Source organism: Orbicella franksi, chromosome 1, assembly GCF_964199315.1.
Source record: "Orbicella franksi chromosome 1, jaOrbFran1.1, whole genome shotgun sequence".
Lineage (NCBI taxonomy): Eukaryota > Metazoa > Cnidaria > Anthozoa > Scleractinia > Merulinidae > Orbicella > Orbicella franksi.
In genome coordinates, this window is record NC_138145.1 from 21087049 (window position 1) to 21111865 (window position 24817).

The window sequence follows — 24817 nt, forward strand, 5'->3', positions numbered from 1 at the left end:
TTGGCCACGTTTTTCAGCTAACGTACGCCACCATACTAGACGCACTGGTCCAAGAAGAAAAAGTAACTCGCTGCAATGGCTGCGCCATTCAACACCCCAGTCAAAGACAGCACTCCTGCCTTATAATGGATAGTGAAGACGCTTGGTTTTATTTCCGAGATGAAGCAGTGGAGAAAATGAACCTCAACGATGTCCTGAAGATCGCTGGTAGTGTGTGTTAAACTCTTGGATTTAAGTTAGGCAAGTCATGGGAAGCGTACGTGAGCGATCTCGCAAAGATGCCTTGGACCAGTCTATATCTTACTTCCCTTGAAATGGATAGCTTTGGTGAGATCGCTGAAGCGAAGCAACTGCAAGAGCGAATTTTGCATGCTGTTTATGATGGTCCCAATGGTCTCAAGTGGAAAAACTTCAGTGAAAGAGTCAATTCAGAGAACAATGACTTCAATGAAGTTCAATGTCCTGAAACAATTGTCAGAAAAGCGAAGAACTAATGGACCTTGACCTTGTAATCAATGAAATCCAAAATAAGCTATTTCTGTAAAAAGTAATAAAGCATGTACACGATTTGATCTTGCTCCAGTGTGTCTTTATCTGTCTATACGTTAACATGGATCTTACTCTTTCTGTTCTTAGGGTACGATTTTACTTTTATTGCCTTGTGGCAAGGAATATTCCGTCAAGTGACAGTGCTTCGCTCACGGAGACATTTTGCAATTTACCGGGATCTACGTTTGATAAGTTAAAACGTCTTCATTCAGAGGTGTTTACAAAAGTTCACTGGGGGAGATTATTAGTGTTTTTAAATTTTGTCGAGCAACTGGGACTGACTGACGAGGAATGGGAACAACTATTTGATTTACTCGTTCCCACTCTTATCCAAATGCAAGAATAGATATATAAGAATGCTCAGTTGGAAGAAAAGTCAGTCTAGTGTCGACCTTCGCAGTAGTCACTAGTAATGGGTTGCTGGCCGTCTTCACCCACTTTGGCATTAGAGCGTATTTTCAACCGCATTCGCTGCGTATTAGCTTGCTGCGGGGGTCAAGTGCTTGTTCAAAACTCCGAATTTTGCGATGGAGAAAACACTGTCCAGCATTTATTTCGACCCAAGTCAACCCGCAAGCTTCGGTGGTTTAGATGCTGTGTACCGAGCGGTCAAAGGAAAAGGAAAGAATAAGATTTCTCGGAAACAAGTTCAAGATTGGTTGAGTCAGCAAGATGTTTACACGCTTCATAAACCTGCGCGAAGACACTACAAGAGAAGCCGCGTCATTGTTCCTGGTATTGATGCATAATTTCAAGCAGATCTAGTCGATGTTCAAAATTTAAGCCGATACAACAAGGGATATAAATACTTACTGACCTGTATAGACATCTTTAGCAAGTACGCTTGGGTGGTGCCTTTAAAGACAAAACGAGGTCAAGAACTAGTCAAAGCTTTTCAGACGATTCTATCTTCTGGTCGTAGACCAAACAAGCTTCAAACGGATCAAGGCACTGAATTTCTAAACCGGCTGTTTCAAAACTTTCTTCGAGAGAAGAACATTGACTTTTTTACCGTCAACTCTGGGCTCAAAGCGTCCGTGGTGGAGCGTTTCAACCGTACATTTAAGAACAAGATGTACAAGTACTTCACAGCTAAAAACACTCTGACCTATATTGACGTAGTACCCCAGTTGGTAAAATCTTATAATAACACCTACCATCGTAGCATCAAGATGAAATCCACTCAGGTGACTAAAGCCAATGAAGCTTAAGTGTGGGAGACTTTGTACGGCGATGATGTTGACAAGCGTGTGCAATTTAAATTTCAAGTGGGAGATCGCGTTAGGATTAGTAAGGTTAAGGGACTCTTTGAAAAGTCTTACCTTCCCAACTTTACTGAAGAAATGTTCACGATCCACAAACGATTTGCGCGTCGAGTGCCTGTTTATAAACTGAAAGATGATGCTGGGGAAATCTTGGATGGAACATTTTATGAGGCAGAATTACAAAAAGTAATTAAGAAGGATGATGTTTATCGCGTTGAAAAGGTTTTGCGTAAGCGAAAACGCAAAGGGGTAGTGGAATATTTTGTAAAATGGAAAGGATACCCAGACAAGTTTAATAGCTGGGTCGCTGAAAGTGATATCTCAAAATTATAATGTAGGCTTCTTTGTATGTGATTAATAAAAGAAAATCTAATGATAAAATGGTTGGTTGCGTGGTTTCTTATATAGTAAGGGTACCACTATAGATAACCTCACTTGCTCATTAGACATCATGGAGGTAACACGGTTTTACCGACATCTTCCTAGTAATAGTAGTCTCGATAAGTTTCCAAATAACACATTAACAGAGTACCGGGTATGTCTACCTCAAACCGTTAGATTGACAGGGGAATGGGAAGTCGCTTTGACAGAAATTCATTATCCTCACAGCTGGAATAATGTACAAGGAAATTTTCAGAATCGATTCTACCTTCGAAACCAAGAATTGTCCGAGGTATGGGAGGTACTAATTATTCCACCGGGTCATTATTCCTCCATCGAAGCAATCCTTTCAAAGATGAAAGAATTGGTCGACAATGAGAAGCGTTTCACTGATGACGTGAGGTTTTCATACGATACGCTAAGGAGAAAGGTCACTGTTCACTTACAAAACAACGTTGAACTCTTCTTTGGTGACATTGGATACGTGCTGGGATTCTCACCAAAAGAAGTTATTTCCAAAACCTCTACCGCCGAAAGAGAAGCGGACTTAGATCACGGCTGTCACGATCTTTACGTTTATTGTGATATTATTCAACCACAATATGTCGGGGACGCACTTGTTCCCTTGCTTCGAATCGTCCCCGTAGAAGAAAAGGATGGACAACGTGTCAGCAAATCCTTCGTCCGCCCGCAATACGTACCTGTCAACAGAAAGCAGTTCGAAAGTACCGAAGTCAATATAAAGCGGGACACAGGAGAAACTGTACCATTCGAGTTTGGGAGAGTGTTGCTTACGCTTCATTTTCGACAGAGCAGACCCGTGAACTTTTAAAAAGATGAGGAAAATTTACACCCCTAATCACAAGTCGTACGAACAATATTATTTAGATCAAGCCAAGCAAAAAGGTGGGAATTTACCAGCTTTTCACGGTGCTCGATTTCAGCGGGGTTATGGATTAGGTTCTATATTTAGAGGTCTTTTCCGTTGGGCGGTGCCCCACTTTCAACAGGGTGCTAAAATGCTTGGTAAAAAAGCTCTTCAAACGGGTGTTAGTGTTGCACAAGATGGCTTAGCTGGAGAAAACCTTAAAACAGCAACAAAAAAGCACGCTAAACAAGCTCTGAGCCTACCTTCCCAGAATTCTCCGCAGTCAGGTGCTGGTAAAAAAGTCGTAAAAAGGAAGCCTCAACCAAGAAAAAACAGTTCGCCCCCAGGCAAGAAACGGAAGCCATCTCCGCAGCACAAGAAATCCGAAGAGAAATTTTCCTTCTTGAAGTAAAATGGCTTTTGTTCATCACGAATCTCAAGAGTGCACGAAGTCAGAACTCGATCTCTTTACCATTCCGGCTACACAAACGTCTATCACCAAGGGGCAATGGATTGAGTACCACCCCCTCAGTAACATCACTGACACTGGTCCAATAGAATTTAATGTCTCTGGAACTGGAGAAGAATATATGGACTTGGCAAAAACCCAGCGGTTTGTTAAAGCGAAGATCACCAAAGCAAACGGTGACAACCTAGACCCAAACATGCTTGTCGGCCCTGTGAATCTATTTCTAAATTCCCTGTTTTCACAAGTGGATGTTTCCTTGAACGAGCGACTGATTTCCCCGTCGACCAATACCTACCCATATCGTGCCATGATTGAAACGTTGTTTAACTATGGAGAAGACGCCAAAGCAAGTCAACTATGTATGGCTCTGTTTTACAAAGATACCCCTGGAAAGATGGATGTCGTGAACCCTGTGGCGGATGACGACGATGCAAACCTAGGCTTAAAGGCTGCTATGCTTTTACAAAGATCAGTAACACGGTGGATATGATCGGCCCCATCCACAGAGATATTTTCTTCCAAGACCGTTTAATTTTGAACGGGGTTAATCTAAGACTCAAGCTTAATAGAGCTAAAAATTCTTTCTGCTTAGTCTCGCCAACCCCCGGAGTTGCTTTCAAGGTCGTTATCACAGAAGCAATCCTGTATGTTCGCTAAGTCAAAGTGGCCTTTTCTGTTACTCTGGGACACGCGGCTGCACTAATGCAAACGACTGCCAAGTACCCTATCCGGCGAGTTGATTGCAAAGTTCTCTCCATCCCTGGTGGTTTTAGTAGCTTTAGGCCAGATAACCTTTTCTTAGGTCACATTCCAAAGCGCCTGGTATTAGTACTGGTGGATATCGAAGCTTTTAACGGTACATACGGCTCCAACCCGTTTAACTTTAAGCATCACAACCTAAACCAAGTAGATGTACGTCGATGGTGAACAGATACCTAGAAAACCCTTGTTTCTAAAGTTTGGCGAAGCTGGTGGTCAAAATATTATAGCCGGATTTCAAAGTCTTTTTTCTGGAACTGGAAAGCTCTGTCTGGATGCAGGCAACCAGACAAACGGAAGCGATTATGGCTCTGGCTACACAGCTTTCTGTTTCGACTTGTCTCCAGACCACTGCTCGGGTGATCACTTTGAGCTTATAAAACAAGGCAACCTTCGTGTTGAGCTTCATTTTGGACAAGCACTCGCCAACACAGTCAACCTCATCATCTACGCGGAATTTCAAAACGTGATTGACATCGACGCCAACCGAAACGTTCTCTATGACTACACAAACTAACATGGACACCATTCAGCTGACGCTCATTTTGAGAAAGGATAAATATACCAGAGGCGTGTTTCAAGGAATCTACCCTTCAGACAAACTACCAGCCAGTGTTTCGTCTTACCCAGCCCTGTTCATCGCCAATGTGGATACCAGTGACAAGCCTGGATCACACTGGATTGCATTTTATTTCACCAAGGACCACGAGGGAGACTTTTTTGACTCTTACGGGTTGCCGCCAAGCAATTATTCAAGAACGTTTACTGGTTTTTTGAACAATAATTCTAACAGTTGGATTTTTAATACTGGCATTGCAAAGCGTAAACTCGAAAGTTTGCGGTCATTACTGTTTGTACTTTGCCTTATTTCGCTCTAGACAAGTTAGTATGAGCACGATTGTACATCGTTTTTCTAGTAATAAAAGGAGAAATGATCTTCTTGTAAAACGGTTTATTGAGAAACACTTCCGTCGTCTTAGTCTCCCGAAATATCACACCGATGTAAAGAAACAAAGAGCAACAGCACAACACAACGTTCAGTAAAGATATCACGTAATTTCTTTTCAACCCATTTTATTGAGTGATCAAAATAAAGAAAAGGATTACAATGGAAAAAATAAATGTCTCTTGATTTATAAGCGTAACCAGCGAACAACTTGAGGGCGCGTACTCTCAACTCTTCGCCTTTTCTTTCTCATGGGAGATACTGTCACGGGTGGGGTAGGTAGCCAACGGGAAGGACTCTCGGAGGTCTCTTCTTTCACTCTTGCTTTAAACTCTCGAATAGCACTCTGCCTCTGGGGATTGCGCACCAAGTTTTCGGGGACGTTCATTCACGCCAGGCCTCTTGCGAATACTGACCATCCAACTGACTCAAATCCTTTTCGGTGGCGAAGCATATCATTGACTAAATCTACCACGTGAGACCCTGGAATGGGTTTGTTTTCATACATCAGTTCTCCTTTTTCGTTCCAATTCAACACATCTCGATGTTCTTTTATTTTATCCAACAGTTGCCTTACCCCCGCCTTGTAGAGCTTGGGTACACTTTTCATTACTTCTTGTTCTACTGCGGAAGTCGGAATAGTTTCTGCTTCCGTGGATTCTTTACTAGTTTCTTCACTCTCATCTGGTTTGAGCGTTTCCACAGGCTTGGGAGTTGTTAACCTCACGTGAAGAGGGTTGACCTTTTGCTTTCTCTTTATCGTCTAATTGGTTACTAGATAAAATATCTCCCATCTCACTATCCAAGTTTTTCAGAGTTTGTGTCACAGGTGGTGTTAATATCTGCTGACGTTGCTGCAAGCGCTCTATTGTATTTTCGGAAACAAGAACCATACGCTTGGAATGAATCATTTTAGACAAGAATCGAACTCAACACACGAAGCACCGGTGGTAACAAGACACTTAAAAAGTTTCCTCCTTGTTGCACTAAGATTTTCTTTTTCTTGTTAAGCGGAGTACTTTTTTCAGCGAGAGCAATCAGTGATTTCTTGTGGGCTAAAAGTTTCCTTTTGGCTGGTTTACTGACAGGCACCGTCTATTTTAGTACGTTTAAGACACACTCGCAAATGGTTTTCACTAAAGCGTCGTCGCCTACTTTTAAAATTGCTTTGCGTTGAGCTGGAGTACACTTGGCAAGGAGCTTGAGAAAATCGTGGTTCCTTCTCAGACGTTGGGCCATGCTAAACTGACGTTTAACGCTGTGGTACAGCCTTTTTATACCTTTTTGACGTAAGCAAACTGGGTCTCCCCGGGGAGAATGTTGGTCCTCAACCGTAAGTCGGTAGGCGTTTCCGGTTTAAGGTCGCATAACAAGTACCCATAAGGCCTTTTAGTGGCATCTTGGAAAGATTCTTGCATGTATTTGGTGTAACCGGAAAACATCTGCTTCGCTAAGTGACTGACTTGGCTGCTATCTCTCGGAGATTTGAATAACACCAATTAATGACAGTTCAAACTCATATCTCTTAGTTCTTTTCCGCGATGAGAAATGTTTTGTAAAATGAAAATGACACTTAAATTACGATGATGACAACCTTTGGTGAAGGGATTGGTAATTCGCGAGTCGTTACTGAGTTCTTGCATCAAATCGTCAATGACCACTAAATTCCGAATGGTGGGGTTTATCATGGATTCTAAATCACCAGGGACGCCTTCCACAAACGAGATGTTTGGAATACTTTTCAACATCTTGTTGTAAGCGGGTTGGTAAATGCCATAACACCAAATGATGTTTTCTGGGGCGCCTTCAATCATGTCTTCGCCCGATTCTAGTAAACGTTTAACAAACTGACTTTTCCCACAACAGGACGGTCCTGCCACAAGAGCAGGGAAGGGATGTTTCCATCTTGGATCCATGATAACAACTGACGAATTGAACGGCATGCTCTCAGACTTACAGAAAAATCGTTTTAGGTTCAGTCTCTTTGTCATATACGCGAAGCACATTGGTTTTCTGTAACTTGGCAAATTGTAACCAATAGTTGCGTTCTAACTCTGTTAACTCGTGTACTTGAGTTAAATGATTAGCCAAACGAACTAAAACTTTTGACCCACATCCTGGAATTGGGCAATGCTTACACGTTCGCCGCACCATCTTCACGTTTTGAAAGCTGGATTACAACTGAACAAAACAGTTTATAACAAGACATTTATCGGGCCAAGAGGGCCACAAGGGCCTCAAGGGCCATTTTTTTAAGCTGTATTTCTTCCCCAGGCGTGGAAACTCGCGTGGAGCTAGCGCGCGAGGCTTGACAGAAAACAAGTCATGTTTAGCATACCAAACTGTATTTATTTACAAACTATGTACAATCTTTCGGCAAAATTCTATGAGAAAACTATTTCGAGGAAAAAACTATATACAACTCTATTTACAATCTATCAAAAACGAAAAAAAAAACTATTTACAAAACTTTAAATATCTAACGGGAGCGTGCTGACGCCATCCTCCAACACTTTGCGTTTGGAGTAAAAATACGAGAACGCATCCCTAACTTGAGTATAGGTATACATGGAGTTGTTCACAACACGAAAACCACGATTGACACCAGCGCTATTCTGTTTGGTGAGCAACACATTGAGATACTTGTCTTTGTTAATCTCGTTGCATTTCTTGTTCACCCCTTTACAAGAAAACCTGTCTTTCGCTCCAAAACAGTAATAGGTTTTTGAGCACAAACCGATAATCCCTTGTCCCTCCCACTCAACCTTGAAAAGACCTGGAGTTCGCTTATCATAAGCCTTGTGTGCAGGCGTGTCGGTACGGGGAAACCAGTTACATTTATCTTGCTGAAATTCTTCGCGCAACTCTGGTTTGACTAAAGACTCCACACTATCCCCTGCAATGGCGATATACGCTGAATCGGTATCCATTTCACACATTTGAAAATCAGCGCAATCGAGATACTTGTCAAGGAAATCGTAATAAAATTGTAGCATGCGCAACTTGGCATATTGGTACACAAAAAAACCGACTTGAATCGGTAAATTTAACTTAATACTTTTCTTGCATGATTCTACTTCATATGTGTCTGCAGTGATATTATCCAGCTTGTGGAACAGCGGAGTGTTGACTTTACGACTGGCCTCTGCATCACTGCAATATTCGACGTTTAAGTGCTTCATTTGGTTGGTAATCGTTTTTCCATAAGATGAATTTCCCACCTAAAAGCAAAACAAGACTTTTTTTTATCAGTTTTCTCTATACAAACATACAATCCCCCTACCCTATGACCCAGAATGAAACAAAAACTCACCAGCTTCATCGTATCCGCTATGATAGCTTTACTGGGGTCCACATCACCTGCCCTTCTCGCGTCAGACACAGCATCTCCAAACGGTTTGAAACAAGGCTTGGGGGTAAACTCAACCACTTGGTGTACTTTGGTCACTTCCAAACCATGCTCCAAGTACCATTTCAGCAAAGGCGTGGCCAGTAGAATCTTTTCGCCTTTCATACTCCAGATCAAGCTGCGGCGCGGTTGAGCCATGATGTTGTGCTCTTCTGAATAAGCGTTTTTTCTTTGTCCCTGGCAGAGGGACAAAGAGGCCAGAATTTTTCTTTGTCCCACGCACGTGTCATGTTGATTAATTCACCTTCACATTTCATTACCGAGCTTAAAATTCACCATCTTTATTAACTTATCACTACTCACGATGACTTCGATAGTGTTGATTCTAGCAGTATGCAGGACACCTGTCATATATGAACTCAGTTAAATGACCTTGCTCTCCATGAGTTCTCGTAGCTCAGTGGATAGAGCGCCCACCCGGTGTTCGGGAGATCATGGGTTCGATTCCTGTCGGGGACTCAGAATTTTTCTTTGTCCCACGCTCGTGTCATGTTGATTAATTCACCTTCACATTTCATTACCGAGCTTAAAATTCACCATCTTTATTAACTTATCGCATTCATATATTCTCCAATATCGTCGCGGTTGATGTTCGTGTTCTTAAAGATGGGACACATCTCGCTGAATTTCTCTTTCAGATTGTCAGGCACTCGTATATCCACTTCCACACCCAAACAAACGCTCATGTCGCACCTCGCTCAAAATTCGCTCTGGGCTCATGATCTTAACCTTATCCAGGGTTCGTCTAACTTCAGCAGCAATGAATTGCTGCAAGTCACGATCGGTTCTTTTCATCTGGCGCCAATCACATTCGTACATTTCCACCACATTATAGCCTTTGTTGCGAATGTACTCGCTGGTGGCTCTGGTTTCTTCCAACAGCTCTGCCATGGGTTTCTTTCGTTTTTCGTTTAATTCTTTCCCACGGGTAAGTTCGCCGTCGTGACCGTGCCAGTAACAACCGTGAAACTGATAGACCGTTTGCGTCTGGGCGTTGAACCCGTCCACGGGGAGTTTTCGATCACCAATACGTTTTTCAGTGTTGTTGAGTTGGTGACGAATATGGATTCTCTCTTTGTAAGCCAGCCATTCCAACCACTCGATCGCCATCTTTATGGAGCTTTTCGGTTTGAACTCGTTCTCTGCTAGGCGCCTTGTATAGCTACCGGTGGGCATATCTTGCATGATGGCCCAAAGGTACAAGGCATTGGCATCCTATCCCACGATTTTCTCACACAGATTGGCAGTCTGCCCTCTCTCAACCTCCCTTATTTTTGTTTTGCCGGCTTCATGGTAGCGATGGAAGATAATTGAAGGGCCTCCAGTGTTGTTTTCTTTGATCGAGTGATACAGGTCACTGTTAGCTTGATCGAAGAGACTGAAGTAAGTTTGCTCATCCAAGAACGAGAACAGGTACTTGAGGGTGAGACCAGGAACCGAGATACCATCTTTAAACAAATGAATGTTTCGCTCTTGCCAAAATCCGCTCATTTTCTCCACCGCCTCGAGAAAAGGAACTACATCCAGATTATTGTACCAGACAAGAAAATCTTTAAAGGTGATCATTTCGTTTTCCTCCCACACTTGCTGACAGTACTGGTACTCTTCTTCTGAGATGTTTTGGTTCTTTAAACTCGAATAGAACGCTTGGTGAGGGGGTAGTGACGTTTCCTCTAACTTGTCCAGCCCGTCAATCCATTCGTAAGGGAAGAAACCTTTGGTTTGCTCGCATTCGTACGCTTTCAGGAACTGGTCATAGCTGAACCCAGGAGCGAGATAGTTAGAAATGTCCAAGAGTTTGATGAAATCTGTCTTCAGACACATATGATTATTGTTTCTCTTGACAGTGAACTTGATGGGATTAGTCTTAATGAGGTACGGGAACAAAAATTCTTTCACAGCGTTGATATCGTACTTGCCGGAATTGAAGCCAAGGACAGGCAATTCTTGTATGTATGCGTTCAGTTTTTCAGCGAGTTTGTTAAGAACTTTGTTATCACTGGTTTGTGCTTCACCAAACAACACATCTTCGCATTCTGCGATATCTTCACGCCTCCGTCTTCTCTCTTGTCTCCTTTCAGTATCCAACTCCACGTTCAATCTTCTATACAACGATGGATCGTTTTCACTCACTTCGTCGTCGAGAAATGCGCGATCTTCTTCGTTTTCAGACTCAATCTCTTCCTCATCCTCCTCATCGTCGCTCGCCATCAAATCAATTCCCCGGCTCTCATCTTCTTCTTCACTATCTTCATCTTCGGCTTGCTGACCTTCCTCATGGATGTCTACGAGTATTTGTGCTAGTTGATCTTCATGCGTCTCACCACGGCTAGGGACAGCTGCATGATTAGTCGCTTCAAACACGGGTGCATACTGTTCGCGTAACAGAGAAGAACTTTTCGTGCTGATGGAGACCAAGTACTGGATAAACTCTGTAATAAACTGGCCTGGATCACCGTTAGACACGAAACATTTCGGTTCTTGATACTGAGGCACGTCACTGCACACACTCACACTGAGGGGAACATGCGCCGATTGCCAGGTTAACTTGTCTGTGTTCGCCAATTCGTCCGCTTTTTCCTTGTCAAAGTAACATTCAAAATCGAAGGTAGCGCGGTGAGGAAAATAGCGTGCATCTTCGGGGACAATAATACCTTCTTCCTCAAGTTCTTGGAAGATAGTTTTAGGAACATGGTAAGCTCCGCCGGGGTACTTGAGCTGTACTTTGCCGTCACATGTCCTTTCATGACGCTGACATTTCCACATATCTTTCCAGTACTTGCCACATCATGAACAGCAGAAGGATTTACTGTAACGAGCGAGATCTTTAATGTGCGAAAAATGGTTTTCGTATAAGTTTAAGTAGAGTGTGCTGGAGTAGTGGCGATGTGAACGGCGGATCAGTGTAGCGGCAATGTCAGGAGTGTTTTCTTCATCGTCTTCGTCTTCACTGTGGGTTTGTGTGGGGGCGAGACTGTATACTTGGATATTGACCTTGTACAACAGCTCCAGGTCGTCTAGTTCACTCAACTTCACCCCACGAAACTTCTTCTTGGATGGACCTGCTTCTCGGTACTGCTCATAATAATGCTTGGTATCTCTCTCTAAATTCTTCGTGTGGCATTCGTTATGTAAAGCCAGACAGTGGAAGAAACACAAATGATCTTCATAAGGTTTACCTCTTTGGATGTTACGATCCAACGCATCGACTCCCCGGTTTTCGGTGATGTACCCGGGCAAGTATTTTCCTCGGCCAATTGGATGATCCCTGATCTTCCAAACAAACCACGTTACACTGGTCACAAGATCCACCATCCATTTACTATTAGGGCGCTGTTGTCGAACCCACTCGAGAAAGTCGATGTTGTTGATTTCTTCATACAAGCGCTCTAAATCGTCTTTTTTTTTTTTAAATAAAGAACATTTTTTATTGCTATTACAACACAAAAATCTTACAATACTTACAATAGAAACATTAACTACAACACAAGTACTTACACCTTACACTAATTACAGTACATTTCCTTACACACATGCAATTATTAATCGTCACTCTTTTTATAATCACTAAATTAAACAAATTAATTCTGATATCTAAACTTAATCTCACTACAGTATAACTTTTAAGATAATAACATATTTTTTACATTTTTTAGCAATTACAAACGAGACAAATTAAAGAAATAACAGTTGCAAGGAAAATTTCGGACGTTTTGATATTTAAGAGGAGAGGCATTGTTTTCTTACTCAGGAGGAAATTTTTCTTGAATGTATCTATACCTGATTTTGTTAATGAAGTCCGGAAGGAGTAACGCATCCTCATTTAATTTTCTAGTGTATATATAACGACGCATGAACAAGAGAGTATAATTAAACAGCTTGTCAACAGTAGACTTTTTGTTGTGAGTACCAAATAAAAGTTCTACAGTAGTTGGATTGAAGTGAGTATTGTTGACATCATTAAACCAATTCAAACAGCTTTTAATGAAGTTTCCGGTGAATTGACATTCAAGAAAGGTGTGGTCAATAGAGTCTTGTTCTCCACAGTAGAGACAATCACTGTTAGTTTTGATCCCAAATCTAAGGAGTTCTTTCTTTGTTACAATAATTCTGTGAATAAATTTGAAATGGAATTCTTTTCATCTGTTTTCCTTACAAATTATTCGAATTGATTTGAAAATATTATTCCAGTCTTCCTCTTTTAAAGTTACCGTGGAATCCCATCTTTTCGGACCAGTTTGTTTAGCAGTGTACGTCTTGTTAATAAAAAGCCAATAAAAGTCTTTTGATTTTGCGTTCAAGAGGTTAATTACTACCCCATTTCCTAAAAGAAAGGACGATGGATCATCGAAATTGGTCAACACCGACGACTCCAAAGTTCGTGACTTCAGTAAAAGATATTTTGGGATAGCGTCAATAACCTGGTAAAACTGGAGAAAGTTGGTTCTAGTTAATCGATATTTCACTTGAAAGTCACTAAAAGATAGGAAACGGCCATTATCATCTAAGAGATCCTGGATTTCGCATATGCCTTTGGAGAACCACTCCTTGTTAAAGAAAGGTTTGCCACCAATTAGGATTTCTTTATTGTTGAAAAGAACGGTATCACGGGGGCTATCCTCGGAATAGAGATTTATAAGCTCGCTAAAGACTTTTAACGCATCTTTGTAAAAGTTTGGAAGATCATCTAAAAACCTGACACAATAATTGCAATTAAGGAGAAATCTTAGACCTCCCCTACTTCTAAAACAGTGATCCGGTACCGTCCTCCAGTTATGGAGCCCGCCCTTCAGAAGCCTTGGGATCCAAGCCAAACGTAATGATTTTATCATTGTTTCAATATCCAACATACGTAATCCACCTTTGTCGTGGTCTTGGTAAAGACCTGCACGTTTGATTTTGTCTGGTTTGTTTTTCAACAAAAATTTAAATAGCCGTCCCTTTACATTATTGATGACATCCTTTGGAACGTCAACATTCGAAGCGGAATAGACAAGAGGCGAGATCCCTGGAGATTTTATTATCAGTACCTTTCCAAATAAGGTCAAGTGTCTGGATCTCCATATGTCAAGATTCGTTTGGAGTTTTTGTATTTTAAGATTGAAGTTGTAATGCTCATTGCCTTTTATGTCATATGATAAATATATACCTAAAATCCTCACTGGACAACGCACCCATTTGAGATTTAACGGGTTGTTTCGGTTGTTGGCCCACCTTCCAAGCCACACAGCTTTAGTTTTATCAATATCAAGTTTTAAACCAGAGATCTTGCCAAATTCTCCTAAAAGTAACAAAGAATTCTCTGCTGATGGCAGAAGAGATTTGTATCATCTGCGAACTGACTCACTTTGATTTCATTATTGCAGAGAGTAATTCCTTTTACATTCTCACTTTGCCTGATTTTATTCGACATTAATTCTGCTGTAAGTATAAAAAGAAAAGGAGATAGGGGGCAACCTTGTCTTACCCCCGTTGAGGGTTTAATCCAGTTGGTAGAAAATCCATTGTTAAGAATTGCGCTCTCTACATCTGTGTAAAAAACATTTACCCATCGTCTTAAATTTGGTCCAAAATTAAAAATCTAATGCGTAGTGTATGAGTGGCCATTCCAAAGTGTCGAAAGCTTTGCGGAAGTCGAGTGATAATAAAATGCCGGTAGTTTGATCTTTTTTTGTTTGTTCCATTAGATCACTGATAAGTCTAATATTCTCCCCAATATATCTACCTTTTATAAATCCAGTTTGATCGGAGTGTATCAGAATTGGAAGTACGGGTTCCATTTTTTTGGCTATGGCTTTCGAAGCTATTTTGTAATCTACATTTAGCAACGTAATTGGCCTCCAGTTTTTGAGATTCAATAACGATTCTTCCTCTTTTGGTATTAGAGTTATTACACCTCTACGTTGTGAGATCGATAATTGACCCTTATCATGAGCAGCATTCAGACAATCAACGAGATCCCTACCTATGATGTCAAAGAAATTTCTATAGAATTCCGCTGTGAAACCATCCTCACCCGGTGACGTTCCATCCTTAAAGGTTTGGAGTATCTCTTTACATTCATCGTAAGTCAATTCGCCTTCAAGTTGGTCGCGTTCATCATCCGATAATTTTGGAATTTCTAAATTGTGAGTAAATTGATCAAATTCAAGTTGAGTTGCTAAACTCTTGGATGTGTAAAGCTCCTTATAGTAAGACTCTATTGCTGACAGGATCCGTTTTTCATCGACAATAACCCGACCGTCTTCCAATTCAAGTTCCGTAATTATCTTCTTGTTGTAATTTCTCTTCACTAGATTAAAGAAGTAAGTTGTTGGGCGCTCTCCGCTCTCCAACCAGCGACACTTGGATCTGAACATTGCCGCTTTCCCTTTGCGTTCATACAGCCCTTGTAGCTCCTTTTTGAGATCATCATACAGTTTTAATTCACGGTCAATGTTCTGAAGATCACTACTATCGCAGATTATAGCATCAAGGGTGTCTAACTGCTGCTTGACTTCGAGCTCTCGCGTGTTTATGATCTTCGATTTTGCCTTGGTGAAAGCGATAGTTATTGATCTAATTTCCATTTTTAAGAGCTCCCAAAAAATCCGTTTGTCATGGACGTCCGAGTACTTTTGACGTAATTGAGGATAGCTGTCGTGAATATTTTTTATATAATCTTCATCCTGAAGCAATGTGTTGTTAAATTTCCAGAAGCCGGGGCCTCTGGGTGTGTCCTTTGGCCAATTTAAAGATAGAAAGATCGTTTGGTGATCTGGAGCGATTGATGTCTGAATGTCAACCTTTTTAACGAATTTTTTCAAATCTTTAGATATTAAAAAATAGTCTATCCTTGATTTTAAATTCAAAGCCTTCGATGTATATGAATATTTGTTTACGTTAGGGTGCCGTTCTCTCTAATTATCAATGAGATCAAAGATATCCATTGTTATTAAAATCGCATTTCTAAAGTTCGTTGGCCTCCAAATTAAACCACTTTTTTTGTCCTTCTTTGTTAGTGTACAGTTCCAGTCTCCACCTACAATCAGCGTCGTTAACTCTACTTTGTCTCTCAAGCAGTTGTTAAGTTCTTGAATGAATTGCAGTTGATCATTTGGATTATTGGGAGCGTCAATATTACAAAGTGACAGTTTAATACTGTTGAAGCTCACCGTAATTAGCGCTATTCTACCCGCGTTGTCTGAAAAAGAATACTCTAAGTTTTCTTTCATTGATGGATCGATTAGAATGCATATCCCTTTGCTATGGCGACTGCCGTGAGAAAAGATCATTCTCCCTCCCCATTCCTTTTTCCATATAGGTTCATCTTCGACCACAGAAAACGTTTCTTGTAGAAAATAAAACGATGCTTTCTGATCCTTGAGGAAAGAAAAAATGCTCCTCCTCTTACTTTGGTCCCTTATGCCTCGCACGTTAAGTGAAATCAAATTACAAGTTTTCTCATTAAAATCAAGATTATTCATGGAATGTGCAGCTATAGAAACCGCTGAGTAAGTAGTGCCAGAAAATGCAAGTTTGAGTTCAAGTACTGAAATTCAATTACGGGGGAAAAAAAAATCAAACCGACAAGCAAAACAAAACACGCAAAACTAATTTCGAGTTTAGGGCACTTACCTCTTTCGCTCCTAAAGACCTACTCCCTTTCCTCTCTTACGTATCGAAGGAAGTTAAAAAAAAAAAAAACATGATTATACATCCAAGCTCGTAAACATAACGAGTCGACGAGTAAACAAAGACCTAAGTAAATCAGTCAGGTAAAAAAAAAAAAAATCAGAAGTTCCTAGTTCGCGCTTTTAAAGTTAGAGATTGTCTAGGTCATACTCTGTGACAATTCTGATTGGCGCTCCATCCGGCGAGGTTTTTACAAACACTTTTCCGTCTCTTGTCCAGAGACTGCAAATGGTGCCGTCTTCCCGTATATATATACCAACAAGGCTACGTCGATATGCCGTCAAATTCTCTTTGATGAAAATGCGAGCTTGACCGGCTGAGGCGGCGTTACTGAAGCTAGGAAAGACGCTTACTATGTTGAAGTTCTTTAATTTTGTTCTTTCTTTGTACAGCTTCGTTTTGATCTTGTGGCCGCTGAACTTGACAATGATGAACGTTTTTCCTTTGCGTTTGAGTTTATGCGAAATATCGATATCGTTAGGTGTCATCTCAACATTCAGCGTCTTTGCTATCTCCAAGACTGCTTCTTCGGTCGACGAATAAACATTTTCTGGTAAACCATGAATCTCGAGCGAGCTTTTCCTGCTGTACTGCTCTAATTCGTCCTGCTCCACCCACAGTCTCGCTGTCTCCTCCTCTTGTTCTTTTAGTTTTTTCCTAGCGTGGTCCAGTTCACACTTGAGAGACGTATTTTCATTTGTCACCTTCTCCAGCGACTTCTAAATCGTCTTGATTGGAAACCAGGAACGGTTGTTCCAACACCAGGTTGTTGTTGGCGGATGGATGATGATACTGGAGGGCCCCAGTCTCTGTATTACGGAGGATAAATCCAAACGAGAAGTTGACTTTGAAGACTGCTGGTTGGTCAGCAAAAATGCGGCTCAGCTGTTCTCTGAGGCTGACAGGACTGATCGTCGATAGGCGGAAATTATACCAGTCTTGGAGTCTGTTACCTCGGCTGAACCGGGAACGGATCTGAGGCCAGTGTTGCCTTTATGTTACTGCTATATTTCTTCGCTACTGGGAATGAGGTTTGAAGGAATGAGGACTGAATCTTCTTGCCAGCTAGAACCAGCAGTAGCAGCTGAGGTTTGAGGGGCTGTTGGTGGAGTAGCAGGATCAGCAGATTTCTTGCTTCGTTTCACAGCTGGTGCGTCTTTTGATTTTTCTGTGGTGGCAGGTCGATTTCTATTGATGGGAGCCGGTTGTGGTTGATGTGCGGTGCGAATATGAGCGTTAAAGGATGCGCGGTGGTGAAATGTTTCGCTACACGTGGCACAAGTGAAGGTGCGCTCGGTGGCTCGCTTCTCGTGTGCCTTGAGATGGCGATTGAGTACCGACTTGTCAGCAAAGCGTTTATCGCAGCGCGGGCACTCGTAAGGTTTCTCACCGGTATGCATACGTTGGTGAGTTATTAGATGATTAGGACGAGCGAACGTTTTCCCACAGGTGTCGCAGCGATGTTCTTTGCGCTGTTTCTTGGCTGGTGGTTGCCCGTCACCCGTTTGAATAGCCTATAATTAATTGTTACCTAGTCTTAGTATAAACCTTCACTATTTACCTTATTATTAAAGTAAAAGTCGAGGGAAAATTACTAACAAATAGTCTCTCTTGTTGAAACAACGTAGCATTTGTTTTGATTGAAATTTCTATCATGAATAATTTAATCACGTTTCGCTCACTCAAGAAAAAAATTAATTAGTGATCACAACAACAATGAAACACTCTTGATCAATAGAACTGAATATCAGTTAGAACTTATGTTTTTGAACAGCAGATACCATTCCACTTTTAACAAACTCGAAACGCGCTAGAAACAAACAAATTCAGTCACGGTTTCCGAGGGATTCCAAGATGGTATTTGATCCACTTCACCATACCACTGAAAATAAGTACAGAGAAGTACTTAAGTTTACTGGACAAAGGACACGACAATAACAGTAATTTTGCAACGAAACTAGTTCATCAAATCAAGCGATCATGACACAAAACTTACATCGTCAAATAATTCATCTACCGTTTCCAGAAGGAACCGTGAATTGTGATTACTCTGAAAAAAAAAAGAACGAAAATAAGTTTAATGTTAGCAAAGTTGTATTCCAAACATATAGCTATCACATAATTTTTTAGAACACAATGACGAGTTTAATACAATTCAGCCGCAAGGCAAAGTAAATTATGAATGTGACTTACATTTTGTAGCGCCACGCGGTTCATTTCCAGTTACCAAACTACAAAATATGTTTAACAAACCCAAAATAAACTTACCAAATCGTCACTCAAATTCACCGCAGCATCAGTTTCTTCCAACGCACTTATTCTTTCCTCATTAGACTCAATCTACGGGAATAAGAGAAAGTTATAAAGATTAGTACGCTGGGCTGAGTAAAAGGTATCAGAAGAAAGTTTAAACATACTAATACACATTGAACTTACCGTATCAGCTACGTGATTCATGACTTCTGCGGCCGCATCTACGGATTCATGGTTCTCGCAGGGCTAAAGGAAAAGAAACATCAAAGATCAGAGAAGAAACAGTATTATATGGAGTGAATCGGTGAAGGCAATGACAACAAGCAAATAACTATAAAACTTACCTCATAAGCCATTAGTACCATCACTTCAGGAATTTGGATCGATTCCGTCAACGCTTCCCAATCGCGGACTGATACGCAAGCGTTCAAAGCAGCTTCGATATCTTTTATGGTCAAGCAAGCCATTTTAACGGTAATAATCGATAAACGTCAAGGATAACCTGAAAGTCTAAAGATAAATTTTCCCAACAAACGAATTGTGAGAGTGATACTGGAAAGCGCGCTTTTATTTTGAAAACATAATAGAGATTGGAATACACCAATCTGTGTTAACTATTGGTGGGCAAGTCTGGGCAAGCCTTTTGTCTTCATTGTACTAGAGTGACGCTTATTAGTATGCAGGAAATCTAAATCAGTATGCAGGAAGGCAGGGAAGGCAGGGGAAGGTAGGGGAAGCCGGGGAAAGGCAGGGGAAGGCAGGGGAAGGCAGGGGAAGGCAGAGGAAGGCAGGGGAAGGCAGGGGAAGGCAGGGGAAGGCAGGGGAAGGCAGGGGAAGGCAGGGGAAGGCAGGGGAAGGCAGGGGAAGGCAGGGGAAGGCAGGGGGAAGGCACGGGGAAGGCAAGGAAGGCAGGGGAAGGCAGGGGAAGGCCGAAATGAGGCTTAATTTCCAACATAGTATACTACTTTTAAAGTCTTCTCGAAACTTCGCACGTTCAACAATATATCACTTTTTGGACAATATGCTTGAGATTGCACCACCCTAATCTGTTGCTTCCTGCTAAAGGATATTTAGGAGAATGGAATTAACCAAAATCACCGCATCAGAGCCTGATTTTCGCAAGCACTAATCCCCCCACGGACTGAAAAAGTGAAGGTAGGGTCAACTGCTATCAGCGACAAGCTACGGAAATGAGAGACGGTAACACTTACTATAACCGCACGGTATTCACTTTATTCATTGCTCTAGCTGTAGAAACCGTGTATCCGGTTAGGTTTTGTTCAGTTTGGATAATCTTAAGTTTCCTGTGAAGGCAAATTTACCAGCAGTTTTCCACGGACTTCATGGCAACATAATTAAAAAGCGTTTGTTCATAGAATCTGGAAAACAACAATAGATGTCAACCTTCAATTAAAACGCATTTCAATCGATGTCTTAGCGGCGTCTTAAAAAGACGAACATTAAGGTCGAGATAAATTCAGCCTCAAAGAACGGTCCATAACCGCAATCTGAATGCTACTGAGTATATGCTAACAATGTTGTCCATTTAAAATGAACTGCTTTTGTGAATGCAAAGCCTATTTGGTGTACAACATGCAAGACCTAATTAAACGTTCACCAGCTCCACACAGGAACCAGGACCATAACAATCTTTCTTATGTGGCTGAGCCCGGTGCCTTATAGGGGCATTATGTTGATTGGCTGCTCAAATAAGCCAAATTTTGAACTCTTCTTCTAAAGTCTTAAAGGAATCTGAAGGGCGTCTTTTGCAACTGTGCCCCAAATTTTCGGTACTATCATTATTTGAGCAAATAATGCAATTCAAACTTCGGTCTCGAAATGAAATACATTCGTTGTCTTTCCATTTAAACCGATTGATTACTTTTAATTCAGATTGATTCGAGTATTGGCTTTGTGACCAAACCTCAGCCCAACTAACAGACACAGATAAGCCTCTAAAATTTATGCAACTTCCCGCTGCGACTGACCCAGATATGGATCCCGTGGGGCGAGCACTTGAACCATGTTTTATTGTAGTGGTGAAGCAGGGTGTTTGAAGCCTCGGACCATTTCAGGACCAAGAAAATCTTTAATGCCTTACCCCATAAAAACAACAACCAATTTTTTTCTAGATGCCTGTTTTCTGAGGACAAAAACCTGACTAGAATTGAAGAATACCGAAATCTATATACGACCATGTAATTATTTTATTGTCCTGAAAATTATTACGAATTATCTGTTGTTGACTAAGACCTGCTAAATATCGGCGAATGTCTTGATCTCGAATTGTCGAGTACTGTATAAAACATAATCGACTGCGGCAATAATACAATTAACCACATTCTGTAAGGGACAGGTTCAGACCCTGGACGCGCCCCAAATCAGTACTCTGTTGAGGGCAGCGAGACCCAATACCATACCCTGTACAGCAGCATCTCCCTCTATATGCCATGAAAATCGAATCCAATTTTAAATCCAGGGCAATCCTCGGTGATCGTTCTCTTACTTGCGCTACACCAAACTGTAGAATGCTTGACCATTCAAAATCAGTTATATCGCACCTTTGTTGTTTAGTAGTTCTATCGCAGCTTCCTGTTAAAAAATTGTATTAGGATTTTTGCCTTCTTTCATCTTTTATCAAGGAAGTGCCTAAACTGTTGTTGTCTTTGTTGTCGTTTATATTATTTCGTGGAATACAATTAGGGGAGTAATAATCGCGCGAGAAATGTCAACATCTTAAATTAAGAACAAGATTACTCCCTGTATTGTACGACACGGGCGGGAGTCCAGTTAGTAATTAATCATATCAAGAACAAATTTCCAAATCCAAAAAAAGTCTTTTCAGAACTTCTTTTGAGCGAAAAAGTCAGTAGCGCTTTCCCCACACATTAAAGAAGGAAGCCAAAAGCGCGCGTAATTACCGGTAACGTGCGAATGGCGTAGGTATTCATTATCCAATTACAAAAAAATGTATTAAGATTTTTTACCTCTTTTATCGTTATCAAATTGTAATCGTGCGCACATAAACATTTTTTTATGAAATTTGCTCATTACAAATGTTATATATAAGAGAGAATCCCCCTCGCAGCACACGCGGGCTTAGGTTACACGCGGGTTATTTGCCGGCTGGGCGCCACCGTTTTTTAACGGCTGTTAAGATATCCGTACTCCTATTGGCTGCAGTGATCCATGAAAAACCGCGCAAAATTCAAAGTGAAATTCAAAATTCAAAGTGAAATACTCTTACGGAAGCCGAATATACCGACAAAGACCCAGACACAAAGCAATAACGGATTTCTAAGGTAAGGACCTTAGTTTATGGATATACTGAACAAATCTGAATAATTCATCAAACAGTGAACTACATCATCCTCAGCTAACCTGATTTTAAAATCATGTTATGCAATGTATAGTATGCACGGCAGTTGTGATCACTATCGATTGCAGTGATCAGCTATTGACGCAGGACAGTAGATCAATCTTTTGAAATCTTTCTCTAACTAGAAGAACCTAAAGATTGCCCGAAGGGCGTGATGGCCACTTTTATGATAGCAACTTGTAAATGATTTTACACCACGGTCAATACTGTTTTATACTTCAACTCGAATCGAAACTCGAAGCGGCGACACCGTGAAATTTACTTATTTACTATTAAGGGACCTATCTCAAAATCAGTTTGCCCTACACCATAGAGCCGCAAGGATTCAGTAAGCATAACCACAGCTGTTGGGTTTTCGTCTATTTCAATCTTTTGAATAAATCAGACTTAACGTTGGCATTATCATATCTGGCGCGGTAATGCTGTCCGCCAAAACTTGATCGAGGTCTTCCCAGACTCTTCAAATGCCCGCATATGTCAAACCGTTATGAACAGCAGGCTGGAATTCGGGAATCATTTCATGATTGCATCTTTATGTATCCAGTACACTGAGATCCTAAAATAGATATGTTTTCCAGCTTCGCTCGTTACATCCGATGTAGTAAAATAATAAAGATAAACAAAATGGAGGTCAAATCTACCGTGACACTAACGTAATTTGCATATTGTGTGTTAAAACCGGAAGCTACATGCTGCCGTAAATTAGTCAAACATATCAAAGATGTGTCACATCAGTGACATCGTTTATGACCATCGTAAGCAAGGGCTGAGTTTTAACATCTCAACAGCATGGCCTGTGTAGCTAAGATTGCTTTTAGTGTGACGGTATGTTGAACGCTCACCTTCAGTAATCGCCAAGTTACGTCAGTAGCTGTCAGTGGGGTCGACCCACACTTACATCATGGTTAAATAGCGTTGCTGATATTGTTTCAGGACCTCTCAGCATAGTTGCAGAGCTACAGCGTTACACAATAAAGTATTCCCCCACCTCTTCAAACAACCGTTATTTATTGCTCTACAGAAATGCTTTCTCTCTCTAATATCCGTAGTCTAGTTCTAGAACTGATGCTCTGTCCTTGTTCTGTAACCTGTTCAAACCGGCTGGTCCCAAATCAACAAGAAACTTCCTGACCAATCTTGCATAATTTTCGACTTTCAAGGTAAGAAGCCAACAATAAAAACCCTAATATATTTTTGACTTTAATAAATCTAGAAATAAATGCGCCTGAATTGATACGAAAATAGCCGCACAAAACATAAATACAGTAGTTTTATATATTAGATAGTTATATTTTTGTGAATAGTTTAAGTTTTTGACGCATTAAAAACGATGCTTCAAATAATGAAGCAAGTAAGGTAAGATTGAGCACAAGTGCCCGTTGAATGCATTCCTTTGCTTTCTTTAAAATTTTTGCCAATAACAAGTTCCGTACAGAGTAACTGATTTCTCGTTCAATTACCGTACCCGCACTAATCTTGTCGGCGGAATCATTTCTCTTTCTCGGAAAGCCAAGGCAAGACCGATGTAACTAGCGATCGCTACATGTAGCACTTGTTATGATCACCAGTTCAGGGAGTTTGTATTGACTACATCCGCTTCCAGCAGAGGTCGACGTATGTAATACAAAAGAGATGCCCGAATTACACTGGGACGAACTTGGTCAACTGTCACTGTCATTTGGTTCCGAAAAAAATTAACTTTGCATGAGACTCGGGGATTCCCCGAATCACCGGATCAGAAACAAACAGGAATCAACGAGTTCTTGGCTATATCAGAGAACTGAAAACGCATTTCCTCGATGTGCTCGGTGTTTTTTGTCGAACCGTGGGTCTTTGTTCAGGTTATCTACAGAATGTGGCAAAAATGTTGGAGTCGAAATGTCTTTATACCAGAACGTCGCAAGACCAAGGCCGATCCGTGCAGTTAGAGGTAAAGTAAGGAATATAATTGTCTTGAGCCTACCCGGTACTACTAGTAGTACTACACCCAAATGAACAAAAGCAAAACAAAATAACCTCAACAGATCAGTTTATCGTTGTCGAATTTATGAAATTTGCGAAGTTTCGTAACAATCCGTTGCAGAGTCATGGAAATATGGCACCCCACAAACTTCCTCATGATAAATATGCCAGGAGCAAATGCTTGCTTCCACGGGCAAGCGCCTACTGGTATACAACATAATGAGTGTTATCAGAAATCTCTCGTGGCTTTCTGGTGTTATATACATGAACATAACCCAGTGAGTACATCAGTTACGACGTAAACATAAGGATAAACATGGAGGAGGAGTATCGTGAGGAAAGACAACACTGACTCGTTCTTATCACGTTTTCCTCACGAGAGCCACTGCATAATAAAAACGAAGTGAATTTTCTTCATGGGATAGATATTAGGGCTTAAGTCACTTTAAGAAAAAACAGAGGTTTGCAATCGTTTACTAAGTGATATAACGTCTATAACCGAATTGGTAAACTCCGACGAAAGTCAGTCGGTTGCTTGACAGGAAGTCGTAGTTTTAAACTTCCGCTTTTAGGAGGAATATTGCGTCCCGATGTGTTCTAATTTCCATCAGCTATTTTTGCAACATCTTGCTTTTAAAGAAGATGTTGAAATGTATAAATTTTGCGTTTTACAATAACGTGCTACTAACACACAGACACCAAAGGTAAACCAAATACTCAAGGGAAGATATTAATTGAATGCAGAATGTGCAAGAACAAAACAGTGAACATGAAGCCTCAAGCTGCTTGTGCGTTGTATTGGCAAGTGTTTTTTTGCTTGATCACGCACATTTTGCATTATCGATGCGTATTTTACTGATATTATTACTTGTGGCACAATATCAAACAAACCTACTGAATAGG

At 41.0% G+C, this 24817-nt stretch overlaps 2 protein-coding genes and 1 pseudogene across 5 annotated transcripts in view; 2 read left to right on the plus strand and 1 right to left on the minus strand.

Moving 5' to 3' along the window:
• The first annotated feature begins 2599 nt into the window (after positions 1-2599).
• On the plus strand, positions 2600-5913 carry LOC145496892 (uncharacterized protein F54H12.2-like; annotated as a pseudogene).
• Positions 5914-9857: 3944 nt separating this feature from the next.
• Positions 9858-18331, minus strand: LOC145496454 (uncharacterized). The gene is made up of 2 exons (XM_081476118.1): positions 17038-18331; positions 9858-12033 (listed from the first exon to the last, which is right to left on the minus strand). Exon 2 carries the CDS (start codon positions 11410-11412, stop codon positions 9862-9864), a length of 1551 nt encoding a protein of 516 aa, XP_081332244.1. The 5' UTR covers positions 11413-12033; positions 17038-18331; the 3' UTR covers positions 9858-9861.
• A 2985-nt stretch (positions 18332-21316) lies between these two features.
• Positions 21317-24817, plus strand: part of LOC145496420 (TNF receptor-associated factor 2-like) — a 52514-nt gene continuing 49013 nt past the window's right edge. Inside the window, exons 1-2 of one of the 4 annotated variants that reach the window (XM_081476091.1) lie at positions 21317-21875; positions 23002-23882. The gene's annotated coding sequence lies outside the window, so the exon portion shown is untranslated. Of the gene's footprint in view, positions 23883-24817 lie in introns of all 4 variants that reach the window. The other 3 variants (XM_081476100.1, XM_081476070.1, XM_081476086.1) reach the window with 3 other exon arrangements.

Coding starts and splice junctions, on each gene's coding strand:
- LOC145496454 (XM_081476118.1), bottom strand. CDS start 11,412: ATGTGGAAATGTCAGCGTCATGAAAGGACATGTGACGGCAAAGTACAG.